The 20,213-nt window shown below is 36.6% G+C and overlaps 1 protein-coding gene across 14 annotated transcripts in view; it reads right to left on the bottom strand.

Moving 5' to 3' along the window:
* Positions 1-1,593: 1,593 nt before the first annotated feature.
* SOX6 (SRY-box transcription factor 6) overlaps positions 1,594-20,213 on the bottom strand; it is a 381,215-nt gene continuing 362,595 nt past the window's right edge. For 13 of the 14 annotated variants that reach the window (XM_067296074.1, XM_067296075.1, XM_067296072.1 and 10 more), the window contains 3 exons: positions 18,928-19,161; positions 16,157-16,373; positions 1,594-8,117 (listed from right to left, as the gene is read on the bottom strand). In XM_067296074.1, coding sequence (XP_067152175.1) covers positions 7,814-8,117; positions 16,157-16,373; positions 18,928-19,161 — 755 coding nt within the window. In that variant the 3' untranslated portion in view covers positions 1,594-7,813. The remainder of the gene's footprint in view (positions 8,118-16,156; positions 16,374-18,927; positions 19,162-20,213) is intronic. The other variant, XM_067296080.1, reaches the window with a different exon arrangement.

Raw genomic sequence — 20,213 nt, 5'->3', positions numbered from 1 at the left:
GTGCTTCATCTCCACATGTCCTTGACTCTAGTAGCTTAAGCTGGATTGACTGCTGTCCTGTGCCATAATTCCTTTTTACAAACTTGCGTTATGGCTGTTTCCACATCACGTTGAACTGTGGTAGATTCAGTAGCAGAAATACAGTTCTTATGCTGCCTTCTCCTCCTTAAGGCCATTTTAGTGTTGCAGTTTGACTGAATAACTAGTTGGTTGCTTACCAAAAACCAAAGCACCTGTCAAAATTTGTGTATTTGTGTATTTATTCACTGTAACGTGTTGGTCAGCAACTTCATTGCATCCACTTTTGACCCTAAAATATTTCATCATATAGCTTCAAAATGCAGTATGTCATTTTTAAGTGTTTCACGTGTGAGGCTGTCTCCAGGGAAGCAGAGATTCCTTCCCACTTGGATGTTTCAGGGTGGTTTGTGCAGTGACTGACACGCGGCTGAAACCTGATGTGTTGCACAACCCAAGTGTTCTGTTATGTTACATTATGGTACTCTTCAATGTAATTTGTTCTTTTCCTGTGAGAACCATGACTAATTACTGAGTCAAAAGCCAATCATAATACGCAAATGACAGCAGTTTACAGATACAGCAATATGGCAACTATAGGTTTTCTAAGTTGTCAACTTTGGTTAGTTTGTTTAAATGTTATATGCGGGGAAAAGGGGAAGGCAAATAAAGAAGAAACATGAGAACTGTTTTGTCTTATTTCTACTCGATGAAAATCCTTCTGAGATTATGTTGCTACCAACAGCACTTCCTGCTTACAAAACCTACAGTACACAGCAAATATTATCAAATTACGTTGGTTATCATGCATGTCTATTACAGTGTATGGTGTTAATGGATTTGAGAGGCTGATAAATGCCTTTGTAGAATGGAAGGACATGGAGAAAACCTAAGAGCTAGAAGATGCAGTTGCTAAATTTAAAGGAGTCCAGTTGAACATGCCTAGTTGCATTTTCCTATCAGTTTCTCATGGTCAATCTTTAATACTAACTTCAAAGGAATAATAAGGGAGGCACAGAAGAAGTCACACACACATTTCATAAAACAAAATTTATCTTTAATTTGTAAGTGTCAACAGCAGTACAAAAGATGGAGTGATGGTGAATAGATTAAGGGTAGAGAGGACAGTCTTGAGGTAAATGAGCATAAATAGGCAGTCTTATAGACACTCCCCTGAGGGGTCTAAACCCCTGTCATGGCATATACTGTATCACCCAAAGATGACATGTTTAACATATCAGGAAAGCACCTTGTGCAAAAAAAAAAAAAAAAAAAAAAAAAATCCCCCCACCCGAAACATGTAGGTAAGGTGCCAACGTACACCAGAACATACTGTATATGGACAGTGTCTTTCAATTTTGTCTTTTCCATTAATTACTGAGGCAGAGGAGGAGAAGACTCTTAAAAGTACCACTGAAGGATTATTTAATATTTAATTTACCTCACGTCAATACTGCACAACAAAATCCAAGAAGTCTGTTTATGCAATGAAGCAGAGCTAAGAATAACTATTCTCTTTTTTAAACTGAGAACAGAACTTTTTAAAATCAATATCCTTAGCAAACTTTTTCTCTCTCTTTTTTTTTTTTTTTTACTGTATCAAGAGGAGAGTGTGAGATGTGATGGCAACCTTTAAGTTCATTTAAAAACTTTACACTGGACTGTACAAGATTTTTTGATAAACTATTTACATTTTCAGACTTTAAAACATATTCAAAGCAGCAATAGACACTAGTTTTTCCTCTAAACGCCCAAATAATTACCGGCCATGGGCCCAGGTAGGTACCTGCATTGTATATAGAATTTCTACAAAGAAAACCTGCCTGTTAAATTAGCCAGTGGGTGTCCAACGAGCAGCCCTCGTGGTTCAGAGCCGCACCCACAGTGTTGCTATAGGAATCAAAGCATAGTACCTTGACAAGAGAGTCTCAGTTGTCCCAACAGCTCTACACAAACTTTACAATTTGAAACAGCAGCTAGCATGTCAGTCCAGCATGTCAGTGAATTGTGCTGATTAAATTAACATAGAGTACAATCTCACAATATACATCACAAACAAATTACAATGTCAGGAAATAAGAGTTACAGTAAGATAAGTTATGTAGTAACAGCTTATAAGCTTGTCTTAATGTAATAAAAAAATTTGTACATGGGAAATACAATAATGAATGAACGTAAATGCTAGGCATTCTAGTTTGCTACAAGCTGAAGAAAGGTACAAGAAAAAAACACATTGCTTTCTAGAAAGCAAAACACAAATGACAAAGGAAGACAAACGGAGAATGCACACTAGCAGGTCTGCAATGTGCAGCATACAAACAGTTAAATATTTGCACATTCCCCATACTCCAAGAGCACCAAGGACCTCACTTGTGGTTTTTAGAAAGCGGAAATTACAAAGCAAGCCATGTCACTAAGTTGCTTTATAGCTTTCATATTGCCATAAATACCAATTTGATAAGTTTTCCTTTAGCCCAGTTCACCCCACCCTACCCCTTTTTACCCAGCGTGTGAAATCTCAGAATACTTCTTTGTCACCATTTCCAACAAATCTGGTAGTTAAAAAAGGGTGATGGATTAAAATGAAATATATTTGCATATACATATATTTTAATTTTTTTCCTTCTGTGGTAGAACATTACAGTATATCAAAAATGTAGTTTGATCTGAGAAAAATCACAGATATTAATGGGTTTATATAAAAAGAAAAGGTTTGGGGAAGGTTCTTTTTTAAAGGAAAAGAGTAAGTTTTTTTTTTTAAAGTGTTTCGTAAAAGATCTCATGAAGTCATATAGTATTATTCTTCTAAAAGAACATGCTTAAGTGCCAACTTGAATCTTAAACAAGCATGCAGAACACCTAGGGCCCAAGCCCATTCATCAGCTTTTCATTGGAAACATGACGAACCCGATCATACGCTCTGCCGCTGTGCCGGCTGCGTCTCTAGTGCAGTTGTTCGCGCTGTGACCCTGGGTCAGCTGAGATTGCCCCGCTTAATGCCAGCGCTTTACTGTTCCTAATCACTGCCATGGAAGTACTAACATGCTTAAAATTAAGCTGGTAGGCAAGTGTTTTATTGGGGGCGGAAGGGGGAGGAGGAGGGTTAAACTCATAGTATGTTTTATGAGGAAATTATTTTGGAGATGTCATGTCTTTGATATGACCATAAAGCAAAACCCGAAAGGCAACGCAGAGAGAGGACCATGCTTTTAGATCATATTAGGAGATGGTCGTGTTTCTCCTCAAAGCAGTAACTGCCATCAGCTGACTGCCGTACACTCTACACAGGGCGTAGTATTTATTGTGACTAACGCAGCTGTTTGTTTTGCACTCCCAGCCCAGAGCAAACCCATCGTTTGCCCTCCCCCTGCCTCTTGTCGCACCTGAGTACACTGATTTAGGAGCGCATTGGGAGCCCATGTATTCTCAGCAGATGGTTTCATGAGCTAAATGGTGACACCCAAACATACAGGCAGATCACACTTCGGCTATTTCATCAGAGTCATTTCTCCATATAAACCTGAACCCTGGGAAGCAGTTCGTTTCCATTAAGACTTTAATCTTCCATTTTTATGAAATAGGAAGTGATCTATTCTAGCTGGTATCAGACTTTCAGGAGTGTTCTTCTCTTGAAAATAAGTATTTTATAATTTTCCAAAAAGAAAATATATTGTATCTGTTAATTAAATAAATTGTTCACACAGAAAATATTATTACTATATTTGTGCATTACCTGAATGGAGTTGTTATGTTTTTCAGAGTTATTTGGGGGGACTCAAACACAATGTTTAAAGAACAATTTCACAAGTCCTCTTTGTGTATTGTGTGAACTTTTTCCCCTGGTATTACAGCCTAATATGAAAATATCATGATTCAACAAATGTAGAAAATAAAGGTTCAATATTATTACATCTTGACTGCATTGCAAGGGCTGTCTTAGTCATGATAATCTTTCCAGGAATATGTTTTTGACTTCAAAACGCCATTCTTGTTGGGAGCTAAAATATTTCATCAGTTTTGCTTGGATTCACAAAACAAACTGTGTTTCCTATTAGCTGTATCAGAAATTTGGTACGTTTGATGTATCAGCTTTCTAAGGAAAAAGGAAAAAGTATTCCGTGTTTGAGGAATATGCTATTAACATTCAGTGAGAGCACAAGTGAGGCATCTTGCTGTCCCAGCTACAAGTCCACAATACTGCGCTCACACTGCGGGTGTAAATTCAGCATCTACATGAGGTACAGTGACTTGTCAGCATTTAATATGGACCAACATACACTGATATAGAACAAAAGTAAATACATAACTTATACTTCACTAAGTATCCATGAACAAAAAATAAAATTCTATTTCCTATGTTATATTTACACAATTTAAAAAAAATTCTAAAATGAGATGGTAAATTCATCAAAAACTTTGTTTTGAGCTCCGAATAATAAAGTAAAAAATGTTGGGTTTTTTTATCCTTATGATTGTCCTTCGTTGATTTCCACTGACATTTTAGAGCCAATGTCGGCTAATAAATAGAATAAAATGCTCATATGCACAATTCAGATTCAAATATGTTCCTCCCACTCCCCCAGCCAATAAATGCAATTTTTACCAGCTGGCGATTCCTGAAGCGCCAATCATTTTCGAGAACGTGGCTTTAACATACAGAGCATCAGCACTGAGGCAGGGCTGGAGCTAAAACAAAGTGTTCATACATACGTGTATTTTGCATAAATAAATGAAATAACAAGACATAAAAATGACTCAAATCCGGCAACTGTGAGGCAGGCCCACACGAGTCGAAACAGATGACTTTTGTTCATGTAGTTTTCGTACAACAGTTTCACATTAGTCAGAAGTGATAAAAAATACCATTTATATCCAGTGCTTATAACACTTACGAAACAACATCTGTGAGTGTGTGTTTTTTTGTACTACAAGCAAAATCAAGTTTCAGTCCTAAAGAACAGTCCTTTGTTCTCCACAAGCCTGCAGAATATTATTTTGGCATGGTCATAAAATTTTTTAAAAAATTAACCAACTAATCTAAATGTTTGCCTTTGTGCAAAAAATAATTACATAAAATACAATGCTAGCAATACAGCATTCTACCTATGCAACAAACCAGAAGAAAAGAGAGCAAGAGAGAAAGAAAGTGACATGGGGAGAGGGAGAGATACTTCTAACAGGAGAATTATGTAAGACATTAATAAATAGTCATTTTAAAGGAAATAATGGTACCCTCCCCCCAATCTGAGCTGAATGTATTAAAAACAGTTCAAATCCCCAAGCAATTTAAGAACAAAAAACACTTTCTATCAGTACCTTAGCCAGCTTAAAGAGGGCGCTCACCAGCTAACGACACAGCATTTGCCTTTAAAGTCTTGGCTAGACCAGTTTATTGCTTACTAGACATGGACTCAGAACACATTTAAATAAATATTAAAAATATAGCATTTTGTTCCAAATTACAAAATGGCCAGAGAAATTTGACCATTGTGTTTCTATGTCATTATCTTTATAAATTGTCCTGTAAATTGAACAGTCTCCTTTGTTTTGGGGGTTGTTTTTGCACATTTAAATGTGATTCCTACAGTGGCAACACTGGCTATCTCCGCTCAAATAGGTATTATTGGGGCTATGAGGAAAATGACAGCTCCTGACACAGCTACTCATCATTACACCTTACACGAGTTTCTGCAAGATAGTGCGATTGCACAGGGAGAACCAGCATGAATGCTACACTTTTTTCATCATCTGGGCCCCGAACAAAGCTCATGTAGCCCCATGGGAAGATTCCCATGGACTTCGAGAGGAGCTGGACTGGGCTCACTCATGCCTGTCAGCCTAAGTCTGAATTTTCCACCAGTGTGCTGAGCATATCCAAGTCCAAGTAAAAGTTAAAGGAGCTGAGGTGGCTCAGCACATGGATTCATCAGGCCCACTGCATCTGCGTATTATGTACAGTGATGTATTTGTGAATAACGGGAGTGGAGTGAAGGGGGCGGGGGGGAAAGGCGATTTCTTCTCTGTCTCTGAAAAGTAATAAATTTTCAATCTTTTAATATCTCTCTCTATATCTTTCCCAGAATCTTCTCTAGCAATTGTATTTTTATAGTAGCAATACAAATAAAAATTTTAGTTTTTATAGCACCTTTCATCCAACAATCCCAAAGCACTTGACAAACATTCATCAAGATCTGGCTCCCATTCCCTTGTGACTAATATTCAATAAATATTTTGATGCACTATTTTTCCAGCTTTGCAAGTCAGACATTTGTGTGGCCTTCCCTCCCCCACTAGGAGTCTCACATATAAATCACTGCATAAATACACTCCAGGGAGCAGACACTTCCTTCAGGTGACAACAGGAACGGCGATGTACGGAGCCTTGACTCACTCCAGGATTGTACAGGCCCTAAAAATTCATCACGGCAGACTCTATATGCAGTTTGGATTTTACATCTGCCTGATGGCAGATAGGTAAAATCCTGCCTTTACATCATCCTGTCTGTCCATATCTGCAGATTCTAAGTATAGAGGTTTATAACTATGAACACAAATTTTTAGGAGTATTTGCACTGTGTGTACATATAGAAGTACTCACTTTACTTTGCATTACATATAGCAGAGTGTTTCCAAGTGCTCCCTGAACATATACTGTTATGGAAACAACTGAATTTCCCATTCATAAGTTTCATGTTCATTTTAGTAGCAGGTGCACTTTGATTTTCATATACCTGTGTATTTTGGGGGAGGAAAAAGAAAGGGCTCTGTAAAACATCAGTAATGAATTGTAAGTGTAATGCCACCAACAGTACTTTTAAAAATAAATATTAAGTATTTGGACCCTTGGCATTCTGGAATGAATAAATTATTTAAGAGAAAATGTGTTAAGACTGAATGCAAGGGTTAAAAGCAAAGGGGTAAAGAATGTAGTCAGAGGTGGCCTCACACTGCTAAGACAGGCCCGTCCATAGCTGGTGATCGCTCTTTTGTGCTTACTTAAAGTTTCACACTAATGGCACATCAAGAGGCAAAAGCAATTGGGCACATGCACTATGGCAACCATGTTCACTACTTAAGAATATCCTGTCTCCAGATTCCTGAGTACTTTACCATTTTCTGGAAAAAAAATTAGTTTTTTTATATAATTTTTTTAAGATGCCAAAGGATTGTCTAAGACTTTACAGTGTCTCCTTTAAGACTTTTTTTTAAATGTTAAGATTCAAAAGTTATGAAAAGTTTGGCACATCAGAAGTTCAGCTATACATATGGAAAAAAAATGGAATTGAGAGACTACTTTTTAAAGATGAGCTATGATGCACAGATGTGCACACTTGCGGACTTGTTCTGTTTTACAATATGAAATCTGCAGTTTTTGTTTTCTAAAATAATCCAGAATAAAAACACATTCACAACCTGTAGGCTGGCACAGCATACCTGAGTGAGAATGTATAACCCCCATCTAAAACAGTAACTTAAACCTTTATCAGCATCCAAAAGGAAAAAGACAAAAGGTAAGACTTGTAAGACAGCTATTGATTCATATAAGTTTTCAAGTCCTGATGTTTGATATTTAATATATGTCTTCATCTAAATTAAAAAAAAACAAAAACAAAAAACCCAAGTTCATGAAAAATTAGGGAAACAATCTGTCTCACACTTTAAGAAACATTTAAGACCATTCTGCTGATGTAACTTTAGGAGCCACACATGCATGCAGGCTCTTTAAGAACTTTTTGTTCAAAAAAAACCCCAAAAAACCAAATGAGTCTGAGTACTTTAATTCTGTGAACACTCCTCAGTTGGCACTGACTGCCTCGTGGGCTTCATTTTCACTGCTATAGTCTGATTTGGGATCATCCTCATAGTCCTCGTACATTTCTATTTCATCCTCTCCATTTATCATTTCATTTCCAGCAAGGCTTCCGCTGTCCGTCTTCATACCGTAAGTGCTCTGAATGACAGGGATGCTGGGCTCAGGGCTGGCAGAGGTGCTAGAGCAGTCGGATGTCATCTGAGGTGATGGCGTGGTAGTTGCCATGGTAATAGCACCAGGGTAGACAACACCCGTTCCTGTGGTGATTGGAATTTGAGGCTGTTGTCTGAAAGGCAAAACAAGAGGTGGACACGATTACCTACATTTGGAGGTGGGAAGCCCTTGGCAAGTCCAAAGCAAAGCAAAGCGTGTGATTTTCCTAGGAGGTCTGCCTGCGTTCCTCTGAGGTTCAGATGCTGGTCCTGTAAAGCATCGGTTGGCCTTAGCTCCCCCCAAGGACAACTGGAGAGTAAACTTTTTAGTAACTACAAGGATTAAACCTTTTGATGCTTTTGCTTATTTTATGCATTTATTTAAAGCATACTGCAAACTAGCACTTGGACAGAGATCCTCAAAAGGCCTCAGGCACATGAGAGTTGCCTAACAGCCACCGCAGACAACTAAGTCCTAAATTTAGATCTTCGAAACTCCTGATAGGAGCTTCTGTTTCATGACTGTTAGTGAGTGGACCTTGAGATTATTTATAAGCACCTAAAAAAGCAGATGGGTGACCAAGTAACTTTGTGTGTCCATCTATCTGTAGGCATGTAATTTACTACAGAAGTGCTAGGTAGACTCCTACATCACTTAGGAATACTTCTGGTATTTTATTGCTGGCCTTTAAATCCATGATCAGAATGCTACTTGTTCTTCAGGATTTAATGCATAGGATAGCTTTTGAAGCAAAGTACTTAAAAGAAAAAAAAAGAAAGAAAGATGTTCTTGTTTGTATGGACAGAGCCTACAAGAACTAAGACCTCTTGAGGACCCCATGTCAGATCTGATTTACTTTCATAATGCAAATACATGGGGAGAGTCAATTAAGGGTACACTGCCTCTACTTCTGGCACAACTCATCTTCTGATATCTAACTTTGCATCACATAATGTCCTTTTTTTATTGTTCGTGATTCTAAGCATGCTGGAGCAATCCCACACATCAACTAGAAGAGGCTTATGCCACAGCCAATGAATTTAACACAAACTTTACTACAAGAATGTTCCTAGTTCTACTGTTGGAAACGACACAATGTTTCTTCTTACAATTAAGTATGTATATTTAAATGCTTTGCTGAGTTAAGGTCAGGTTGCTGAACCCTCTCCATGGTCAAGTCCTTATCGGCTATGAATTAATTAAATGTACTTCTTACATTTGGATTAATTAACTAATAACCTACTTCCTATATTAAAAGACTCTCTCAAATATTCTCGTATTATTTCTGGATCATTACCTTTAATAAAACTAAGAGGAAAAAAAGAAGGGAGGTACCTTGTGTGAAGGAAGAGAATCTCCATCATACTTTAGATGTTACAGTAAACAAATATGCTTCAATATCAGAAAAACCTAAGTGCCCTGTAAGTCACTGTTTTACTATTGACTGGCTATCAGACATATATGCCTGTTTTCCTAATCCATTTAAAGAATCGTGTATTTCAATATATTCCCAAGCTTTTTTTAGAGCAATATTGACCAAGTAGAGATCTTTCTATTATGTTATTTTAGCAGGAGAAATTGAGTCAGATGTGCTTGAATAGTCTAATGAATCTATAACTTCTTGATCACTGTGTTTTTCTATTCCAAAATTTGAAAGGACAGAAAAATTTGCTTTCCATAAAGCAGTTGCTCACAAATTAATACATTACTGGCAGTTTTTGTCATTTTTATCATTAATCACTGGCTGAATCAATACACAAAATAATGTAAAGCTTATTTACAAGACCCTGAATCTTGAGTCTTAATTGCTCATTGACCAAACTCTAATTCTGATAAATATCACGCCACAGAGTTACTGGAAAACCAAAGCCCTTCAAGCTCAGGAACCACCCGAGACAGTCAAATCATGAACACTCTGTCTAAGATAATATTCCAGTAGCATCATGTACTACTGCTATTGCGGGTACTGCTAGCCCTACTCTTAAAGCCTCTGCACAGTTTATAAAAATCAAACATCTGTTGCTGTATGGCACACCTGGCTAGCAGTGAGCAAAAACACTGTGGTAATTCATTTGACACAGTCATCATACTCCTGTTTGCAAATGACGATTTACAGATGATTTAAAAACAGCTAGGGATTTTTCACTGAATTTTCACTTTTTAAATGATTTCATAAATGTCCTGTGAAAACAATTTTCAGCCAATGTATTTGCTGTGAACATCTTTCAATACTTTATTCATAAAATTGAACACCTACCTCACATGAGAATGTTTCTGTTTTATGATTGGATGTTGTCAAGCATATAAACTATTATTGTTAAAAACCCACAGGTACCTCCTCCACAAACTCTTAGACACAGAAAAACGTTCACATTAACATGACTGTTTCCACAAAGCAAAATAAAAAGAAACCCACACATGGTCACAGCAAAATTCTACATAGTTGTCGCCAGGCCATACACAGCTAATTCTAATTTGTCCATCCAACAACTGCTGATGCTAACCTTTTTCTGGTATTTCTTAGAATACATTCACAAAACAAAGAATCCTCAAGCCTGCATCAAAGAACACCACAATATCAATGTCAAAAACTGTTTTGAGAAGAGCTCTTTTAAAAAAAAAACTTCCAATAGCTCTTCTAATAACAGATTTTGAAAATATTCAGAATGATTGAATGTAAGCTGCTTGTTGTGTTATAGGTGACAAAAAGGATCAGAAGCCTAATATTTCCCTTGAAATGTTTGCCTTTCTAGAAGCATATTGCCTTTTTATATGCAGCAAGAAGAAAAAAAATCTGTTCAAGATGTGAGGTTTCTTGATAATGTGATAGTTTTCCAGTGTTTAGCCCTAAAGGACAGGCAAAGATATGGTTAAGAAATTTGAGTATGGTGGAAATATTTATCCAGTTAGCAAAACTCTTTTGCATATCCATATTTCAACAGGCAGGGATATATTTGTCCGAGTACCACTCTTTTCAAAGTATAAAGGGAGCAGGTCAACTGAGCATAAGGAAGCAGAATTTAGAGAGATGCCTTTTACTTGAGACTGCATCCTAGCATATGCCAAATTGTAGAATGAATCCAGCTAGTATACTAGAGAATTCGATTGGTGTAACAGGAAAGTTAAAGGCCTACTGCATTTTTTATTCAGAAATGCAGTTCTTATTCACACGGTAAACAAAAATCAAACGTGGTGTGCATGCTTGCTGCTGGGCAGGTACTGTGAGCTTTAAATTACCGATATCTCACAGAAGAACTGTAAACATGTATTAACCGTACCACCTAAACGGCTAGTGTCACAAACTGCTACCTTCATCTTGAACCAGGAAATTTGCTAGCGCTTAGACAAGGGGCACCCACACCTGCTCGGTAACTCGGCACCTACTTCTCACACGAGCTCTGTTATTATTTAGGGATGACCAGGTTGTCACTGTAAATTCTGCTCAAGTCCCGGCCCTGTCTCCCAGAAAGCCGTGTTTTATGACATCACAACCTATATGGATTGCATATGGTACTGGAGATGAGTGTTGCCATTTTCTAGGAAATAAAATTTAACGGGGCAGGGAGGGGGGAGGAAATCAAACAGCATTTATTTAAACTCTAACCACTGTCAGTGAACGGAAGAGCTGGAGTTTCTAGCCTGCATCTCTGGCCATTATGTTTTCCTTTAGTTGTAGTTCTTCCTAAAAGACATTCATGTTAATGATACTTTTTATCACACCAAATTCCACATGCTTGATCTTCCAGTTTGGCTAGATTTTTGCCTGTCATAGGATTTTGGAGTGAGGAGATAGAAACATGCTTCTTTGAGAGCTCCGGGTTACAATTCAGCTTAGTTGCACATGGTTCCAGTGTCCACCCAAGGATGTTTTCTGCCTGGTTGAGATTTCCAGAACCCAGCATTAATCCTCATAGTTCTTCAAATCTGTGAAGAATGGTGATGTACAGCTAGGTACCCTGCCTTGAAATCCCCTCCTATTTACACCATCTCCTCTTTGCCAAGGAAATCCTCAGCTGGCCAGTTACAACAGTTCCCTTACCTCTCAGCTCTGCCAGCATTGCTAACACCTCCATCTATTCTGGAGCCAACGATCTGTCCCAAAATAGTTAGGTAAATATAAAAGAGGAGGTAACATGAACATTCTTCAATCAATTGACCTGTTCACAATTTAACGGTATTAATATTATTAGGATTTTCCACTTCTGACTGCTGCAAAACGAGCTAAACATTTAAATTGGCAAATTACCGTTGTTTTCTGATCCCTTCAGAACTATTTTCTGACAGCTCTTTAGACGGCTGAAGAAAAATCGATTGCATTAAGGAAAATGCTTCTATGCTATACACCCCTGAAACTTACCTCCCCATAAAGAATGAAATAACAGTAAATCTCACAAAAGCACCCATTGTGTACTTACTTTAAGCTCAAGCTACAGTAGTATAATATTACAGCCTCAGTCAAAGCTGTAGTCTAGCAACATTCAGACTATGCATGTATACAGTAGTTATAAACAGTATAAAGGCTTTAGTTTAAACATCTTACACTGGTAAAACAAAAAAAGAGTTACTGCTTACATCATTTTGCAGAGAAATGTATATACACCATATACTTCTATGTAGAGAATTATGTTATTAGACTATGTCTATGTATTAGACTGAAAATGACTGAGAATTGGATTATTTTTGTAAGACAAGGCAACAAAACGCAGACTATTTTAAGTTAAAATGTCTGATTTATGGCTTATATGTGATCCATTTGTTAGTTCACATTTATTTATGTATTACAAAAAAGTATAATTGAAGATAAATTGCAAATCACTTGAAGTCTCTTTACGGATTACCTTCTGCTGAAGGGCTAGAAAGTTATCATTCACAACTTCCCATTAATAATTTTATTATTAAAAATAACTCAAATATTTTAAAGACATAGCTGGCTTCAGATGGAATTCCCACTAGACTCAAAACAGCAAGTTTTTAATATATATCTGCCTCATTTGGAACAAAATTCAATCATGTAGGGGTGCAATAGAAGGCCTATGTAGATTTTGAGTTCCACTCTGTTCCTTAAAATATATTGATGATACACAGATTTTTATGGTGGTCTATTGCACATATAAGGTTTAGCACAAACCCATGAATTTCTTGCCAAATTTATTCCAAGAAATCTTCCCTGAATTCCTTGGTGGTTTTTCTTAAAAAATTAGAACAGAATCTGGCCATTTTTCAGTTTATTTCCTTATTTTATTTCAAAGTCTGGCTATTTTGTATATTGAGATCAGCAAACTTCATTATGTCTTACCAACAGTTATTAAAAAATGCTGTTCACCGTGGTCAGCAGGATGAGCTTTTTTCATGTTAAAAGTTGAAGCATCGTAAAACTTTCTTTTTGTGTTTATGGGGGATTTCATAAAAGTCCAGCTGCAGACATGGCAGGATTATTCTGTGCTAGCCAATCGCTCACCCTAGGGGAATTACCCCTTGCTGGATTGCTAAAGCAATATATGTATGTTTGGTACAAGAACAGAATGGAAGACAATACCAAGCACAAATATGTAAGAATATGGTTTTTCTTGCTATTTATTGTTTCCTCTAGCTATTTATTGAGAATGTCTTTGTATCTTTCTCTTCACACATCTACTATTTATCTTTTTATTCTGTGATGCTAATTTTTTGCCATTTTAACATACCTATTCCCAACTTAATTGGTATGTTCTTTAAAAAGAAGAAGAAAAAGAAAAAGCAGCAGGATTTCAAACAGGGCAAAGCACTTGGCAGATTTTATTGGAATCCATTTTGTACTTTTGTTCTCTATTTTACTGAAATATTTACTGTAAACATAGAATACAGTATCCTAAAAAACACATCTGTCTCCTGTTTCATTCTGAAAAGGAAACTACATCTCAACTCCCACATCTACAGTTATGAAGGAAGGTTTATGCTGTTTGTTCCATCAAAACAGTGGAAAAATGATGGGTGCACAAGGTCAGTTAGGTAAACTGTTCCAGCTGATGCTTTCTGTGCTATTTAAAGGTAAACACAAGGAAGAGTAAGTTTAAGAAGTTAATGGGCTCAGTTATGGTGTTTCACTTAATTATAATCCGATTTGGATAAAATGTTACATTTTATTATTCAATAACCTACACTAGTAAAATAAAAGATACCATATAAGCTGTCTGTTTCAGTTCAAAAAGCTGTCCTGATTTGTTTTCAAGGTTTTTTCCCTTGGTCTCTTAAAACAAAATTCTCTGAATTTCTTTGTTTAGGAGAAAAAGGAATTTTGGGCAACAACAGGAAGTCACACAACAGCATGAAAAGCATCAAATAATCTCTAGAAATCACAACCTGCATTTCCTCAAAATCAAAATTTATATCTGTATTGAACTGCAACAGGGATCTCGTTTTACCTGTATCCATCCAGTACACGTCATACCCCATTTTTCATTAATTCCGTAACTAAAAGTCATTGTTTCTAGTACAGTCCTTTACATCACCATAAAAGTACAAATATGTAATTTACTCTTACTTTAAAGCTCCTTTAGCATGGGTAGAACAGTGCAAAGCGGACTTAGCATAAATATGAATTAGAACCAATCCTTTTCGAAAATGCTGAAATTCCCATGGTCTTTGTGATGATACTGTCTAATGTATGATAAAGATGTTAATTTAGGTTGCACCAGCAGTTTCATTTTGAATACTTTTCATTACATTTTTAAAAAAAAGCAACGTCATTCATTAAGCAGGCACTTTTAGAAGCTTCTTAAATCTGTCTTTCATATTCATGTCTCTATTTAGCCTGCGCCCTCGATGTATAGACTGCTACTGCTTAATACTATTCTGAATTAGGAAACAATTCTCGAATTGTTCAGACTGCTGTTTGGGGTTTTTTTTTGGATTTCTTGTACAGATATGATTTGGTCTGTCAATCTGCTTTGGAAGACAAGAGCTAGAGTTTCATTCCCTCAATCTGAATATAATTTGTGCTGTATAAATTCAGATTTCTCTTTGGGTTTCTGTGTACAATTTCCATGGAAGCCTATTAGTAAACAATTTCCCTTAGAGTGAAGAATAAAAAACAATGTTGAATTGTAGAGTGGAAGGCTATTCCAAGATATCAAAAATACTTCTGTTTACTGATTGAAGAAAGAACCCATGTTGTTGCAGGCTGCCCTACAAAATAATTGACTGCAACAGGAGTTCTGCATCCCAAGCCAAAAATGAGGGCACATAACCGATGTCAAGGTCAATTATCTGGCAGTAAAGTACCCAACAAAAGGAGACTATTGTGATTAGAGAAATAAGCAGAACATTGTGAATTTGGAAGGGCTGGCAGCAGAGATAGCTCTTGGACTCTTTGTAAACCACCAAAAACATTGTGTGAGAGCACTGAGCATCACAGATGAATTCATAAAAAAATAGGAGACAGAAATCAATTATGGTGCAGTTGTTTCACTGGACTTTTCTATCTTCAGCCTGTAGATCTTTCATAGTGCTGTTTTCTCGCCTCAAGACTAGAAGAAATACTGGTAAAAAGCACACAACATGTTTAAAACTATTCTGTGATCTTTTTGTACCATACATTCTGAGTTGTAAATCTATCCAGTCTATCTACGTGCTACTTGAAAGACCCTTCCTAAAATGTACTTTTTCTAAGAAAAGATTACATGCCACAGTCCTATACGTAACAAAAATTCTAGTACCCTCATGATATGATATCATTCATTCATGTACGTTCCTAATCTAACTGCTTTTGCTCCTGTCCCTTTTCCCTTCTTTTCCACAACTCCTGACTCTCTGTTCTCATCAGAATATCTGTTGTGTTCTTCTTTTTGCTCTTGTCTTAGTTTAGGAAATGATCCTGAAGTCGTTACTAACACAGAATGGACTGGCTTACTACTAACTCACAAAAGGCGTAATTCAAACCTTCCAGGGTAATGGAAAATAAGTTCTTTTGATGTTAGGGAGTTCCACAATCAATCTTATAATCAGCATTCAATGGAAAGCTGATAGTTCCATACTCAGTGATACATCTTATGTTTTTAGTAAGGTTTTACAGGTTCAAATCCTTACCTTCTAAATGCCATTAGTAAGCAACTTAAACAGGTAAGTCTATCTGTTTTCAAACAACATGCTCTGTCTCTGTCGTGCATTGAAAACAATTACAAAAATAGTACTTACCCTACGGTAAAAAACTGCCTCATCTCCTGTCTTCGAGACCGCATCAGTTGTTTGTATTCACCAATACGCAATTTCTTTCCATCAACAATGCAGGTACGTTTTGGTCGGGGTTTATATTTGTAATTCGGGTACTTTTCTAGGTGGATTTTACTTAGCCGTGCCTGCTCTTCATAGTAAGGTTGTTTCTCTTGATTCGACATGGACTTCCAGCGAGATCCTATAAACACAAAACATCAGTGAACGCTCAAGTAAAGCAGGTTTCGTTTTACACGTATGCATTCCAACACACCTTCTTGCCATAATAAATACATTTTAAATATGTTAATTAAATAAGCTGATTTGAATTTACATCAGCCAACACTTGGATTTGGATGCACAACTTGAGACATGTTAAAGAAACTTGACTTCCAGATATTGCTGCAGACCTAACATATGTAAATCTCTCTCTACTAACTTAAAATGCACTTAAAATCAATAGTTGCTTCTCAAAATCTCAGCCTCATGCCACAAAACAGAGTTTCTCCTTCATTTTTAATAATATGAGCTTTAATCCGCGAACACTCTGTACCTTTGTATTAGCACACATAATACTATGATTAAGTAAGGTCTACAGCCATTCTTTTAATTTTAAGAGCTTAACACATTGCCTAGGGATACAAGCTTCTCTGATAGTTTTATAAGGATCTGGTTCATACGTTCCTAGTAAAAGATACTAATACCTTGCTATTTAGCAGGAAAAATTTATCAGAACATTACAGATTCAACAAAATTACCAAAAATCACTAGATATCTGGCTGTCTTAAATTTACTTATCTTCTGATTTTAGCTTGGAATACTGTTGCCACCTAACCTTATTTTAAATCCTATTATGTGTATTATCTTCCGGCCAGATGTAATAAATGTACAGAACTGCACTTAGAAAGTTGTATTTGACTTTCTTAATTTAACTAAACTTATCTTTAAAAAAAGAAAAGAAAAGCAGAAAGCACATTTGTAATTATATACACCACTTTAGGTATTGTAAACTTTCATTGAAAGCTGCACCAATAAAAAGAGTAAAAAAATTAATACAGTGTATACAGGAAGAGGAAAAAGTATTCAGATCGCTTGTATTGTTTATAAGGAGCTATCTAAACACTTGAATAAAGAAGGTTTTTTTTCAGGGGATATGAAATGCAGAGAGTAGCTTTTTGGTGTCTCTTAGATGGATAAAACGATTACAGCTGTGGTAAACGTGGGTGGAAGCTATTCTTTTACCAAGATTTTTCATATATCAACAAATGGAAAAGTAGTATAAATATTACCCGCAGCCAGCAATGCTCTGTGTCAGTTCTAATATTTCAAACTCTTTTCTCATTGTCCTGGAAAAGTTGCACAGATATTATATGGACATAGACTTATTTGCGGCAGAGCAGATACTGACAGGTTAATTCCATGGTTAACAAACACTCAGTTGCTGGCACTTCTGAAATATTTATGCTGGAAGTTTACATTTTAATGAATACAGTTACTATACTCCTAATAGTTTTTTCACAGAATGCACACAAATAATATAGATTCCCTACAGCTGCCAACACTGAAACACTGCAGGTTTTATACAAAACTGAAAGGCTATTCATATAACTTACTTATATGGCAGACAAAAATATGAGAACTACTAAGTAAGATTTTGAAAGTTTTAGGACAAAGTAACATTTATTTCTATGTATTTTTGCTTTCGACTGAACCAACGAATGCATTTTTAGAAACTCCTTCGGTAAGAACATATTTGAACTCAAAATTTACAATAAAATGATTACAGATGAAACTTGATTTTTACTTTTATTTGAGTTACATTTAGAATCTGTCTTTCACTTCAAAGTCTCAGAAAGCAAATATAGGTTTTAACATTTCACCACTCAATCTCATGTATGTTTCTAATTCTCTGGAGGGGGTCTCAAAAAGCAACGCAAAATTTCTAAAAAGTCAGCCAACTTATTTGCACAGTGGCAAAACACATGCACTGGTATAGTCCCTGATCATCCCAGTGTATAGCAATTAAATAATGATTGTGTATTTTAATTAAGCAATATTTTGATTGTATGATGCAAGTGCTTGCTTAGCTTTTCTAACATCACAACATTTTGAATCAAACATCATTTTGTATCAGAGAAGGTACATATACATATGTCTTTTGAACTTGCCATATTTCTTGCTACCTGATCAAACTAGTTCGACAGTGCACTGTCTGACATAAACTTTTTATTTTAATTTTGTGCTTTATTAAAGTATTTCCCAACAGAGCATTATTACTCCAGATAGCACTGTTTTTTACTCTCATTAAATGTGCATTCCTGAGTTCAGGTGATTTCTAATGTGATCTTGCAGTTAGGATCAAGCTACACTCTTGCCACAGATTTAAACAACCTTGATTTTGAATGCTGTTAAATCGTGAAAGCATTTTGTGAGTCTGCTGTTGAAAAGAAAAAGGGTTAGGGAAGGGGAAGAAAAGGAAAAGTAAGGGAATAAAAACAACCCATGAGTCTTCATTTGCATAAATCTCAGTAATTCCAGTTTAAGTGAACATCTCCCAAACATAATATATATCCTAAAATCCGAGAAGTTGCCTATCCAAGAAGGACGTTACTAGCCCATGTCACCAATATAAATAACCTCATCATGGCCCAAAACAACTGTCTTCTGCCAACTGCCACTACTACGGCAGAACCTTCTAAGCTCCCCTCAATTCTGGTTCAGTGGCAGTCACGATTTAGTCATTGTCTTGCACTTACCTAGGATTTTGCTAATGTTGGAGTTGTGCATGTCAGGGAAAGCTTGGAGAATTTTTCGACGCTCGTCCTTTGCCCACACCATGAAAGCATTCATTGGTCGTTTGATGTGTGGTTCGCTACTGGCTCGGCCCCGCGAATCCCTGTAGACCCGAGCTTCAGCCACAGTGGCACCTCCTGTTGGCCAACAATAATACTGCTGTAGTTTAGCTGCAGAGCCATTCATTGCTTTACTTCCTGGAGCGTCAGGGCAGGAAGAAACAAGATGGGTGCAAAACATTATTATGTGCGTTACGCAAGCGCTTTCAGTGCTGTGTTGACTTTAGCCTTATTCTCCTTCTCTCTCTCTTTTTGCTGTCAGATCTATGATAGCGAGCGAGAGAAAGGATAGCCAGTAATGTCAGTGCCATCAGCCAGGCTCACTCAGCCAAAGTCCTGTAACATCTGAATGAGAAACCAAATTGTAGTGGTATTTCTCCAGTTAAGGTATGGAGATGTGAAAAAGTTTCAGCTGGGGATTTTAACATACATATATGTTCTCTTTGCTCAACAAAACTCAACATGAAAGTTACACCTGAGAATCTCAACTGATGTCGACCTGTTCACACAAGTAATTTACAATGACTGCGCTGCTTCAGCAACAAAGCACATGCCAAACATTTCATAAAATAAATTATATAGCACGCTCAGGTACATGCTGCTAGCTGTATGCATCTGGCTACGTTTGCTGCTGAATATTCTAAAGTCACATTTGCTTTAGCTGAATTTGAGATGGATCTGTATCTTAGAGCATTCAATCACATATCTGTTCAATTACATACCTGTAATAAAACCGTTCGCCTTCAACAGGTACGTACACACAGTACAGCTTCAGAACAGTGTGACTAATTTACTTAGCTTCTCCGTGCCTGATGTGCTTTAATGAATCCCTGTGCTGTCATTACCCACCCTCAATTCAGCGGTGTGCATGCTAACTTGACAACAGATTAGCACAACAGGCCTCCTTTTTTTGTAAAATATTGCAGGTTGGGGCATATATATTACATTGGCTAAAAATACAGGTTAGTTCTTTTTCAGAAAAAAGGTTAGTTCTTTAAATTAAGTAAAACATTGCAGATCTACTGACTTCAGTGACTGGCTCACAAGTTTTTATCTGTGCAAAAGCTAAGTTTCCTAATTTAGTGTGAAAACATTATACCTTACTTATACTATTTTAAAAATCCTGTGTAGGAAACATATTTACATGAAAAAAGTCCTAAAATAGGGGATGCATAACTAATACACTACCT

Source organism: Apteryx mantelli, chromosome 4 (genome assembly GCF_036417845.1).
Source record: "Apteryx mantelli isolate bAptMan1 chromosome 4, bAptMan1.hap1, whole genome shotgun sequence".
Taxonomy (NCBI): domain Eukaryota; kingdom Metazoa; phylum Chordata; class Aves; order Apterygiformes; family Apterygidae; genus Apteryx; species Apteryx mantelli.
Note: the sequence above shows the minus strand (reverse complement) of the source record. Positions and strands in the feature narration are given on the sequence as shown.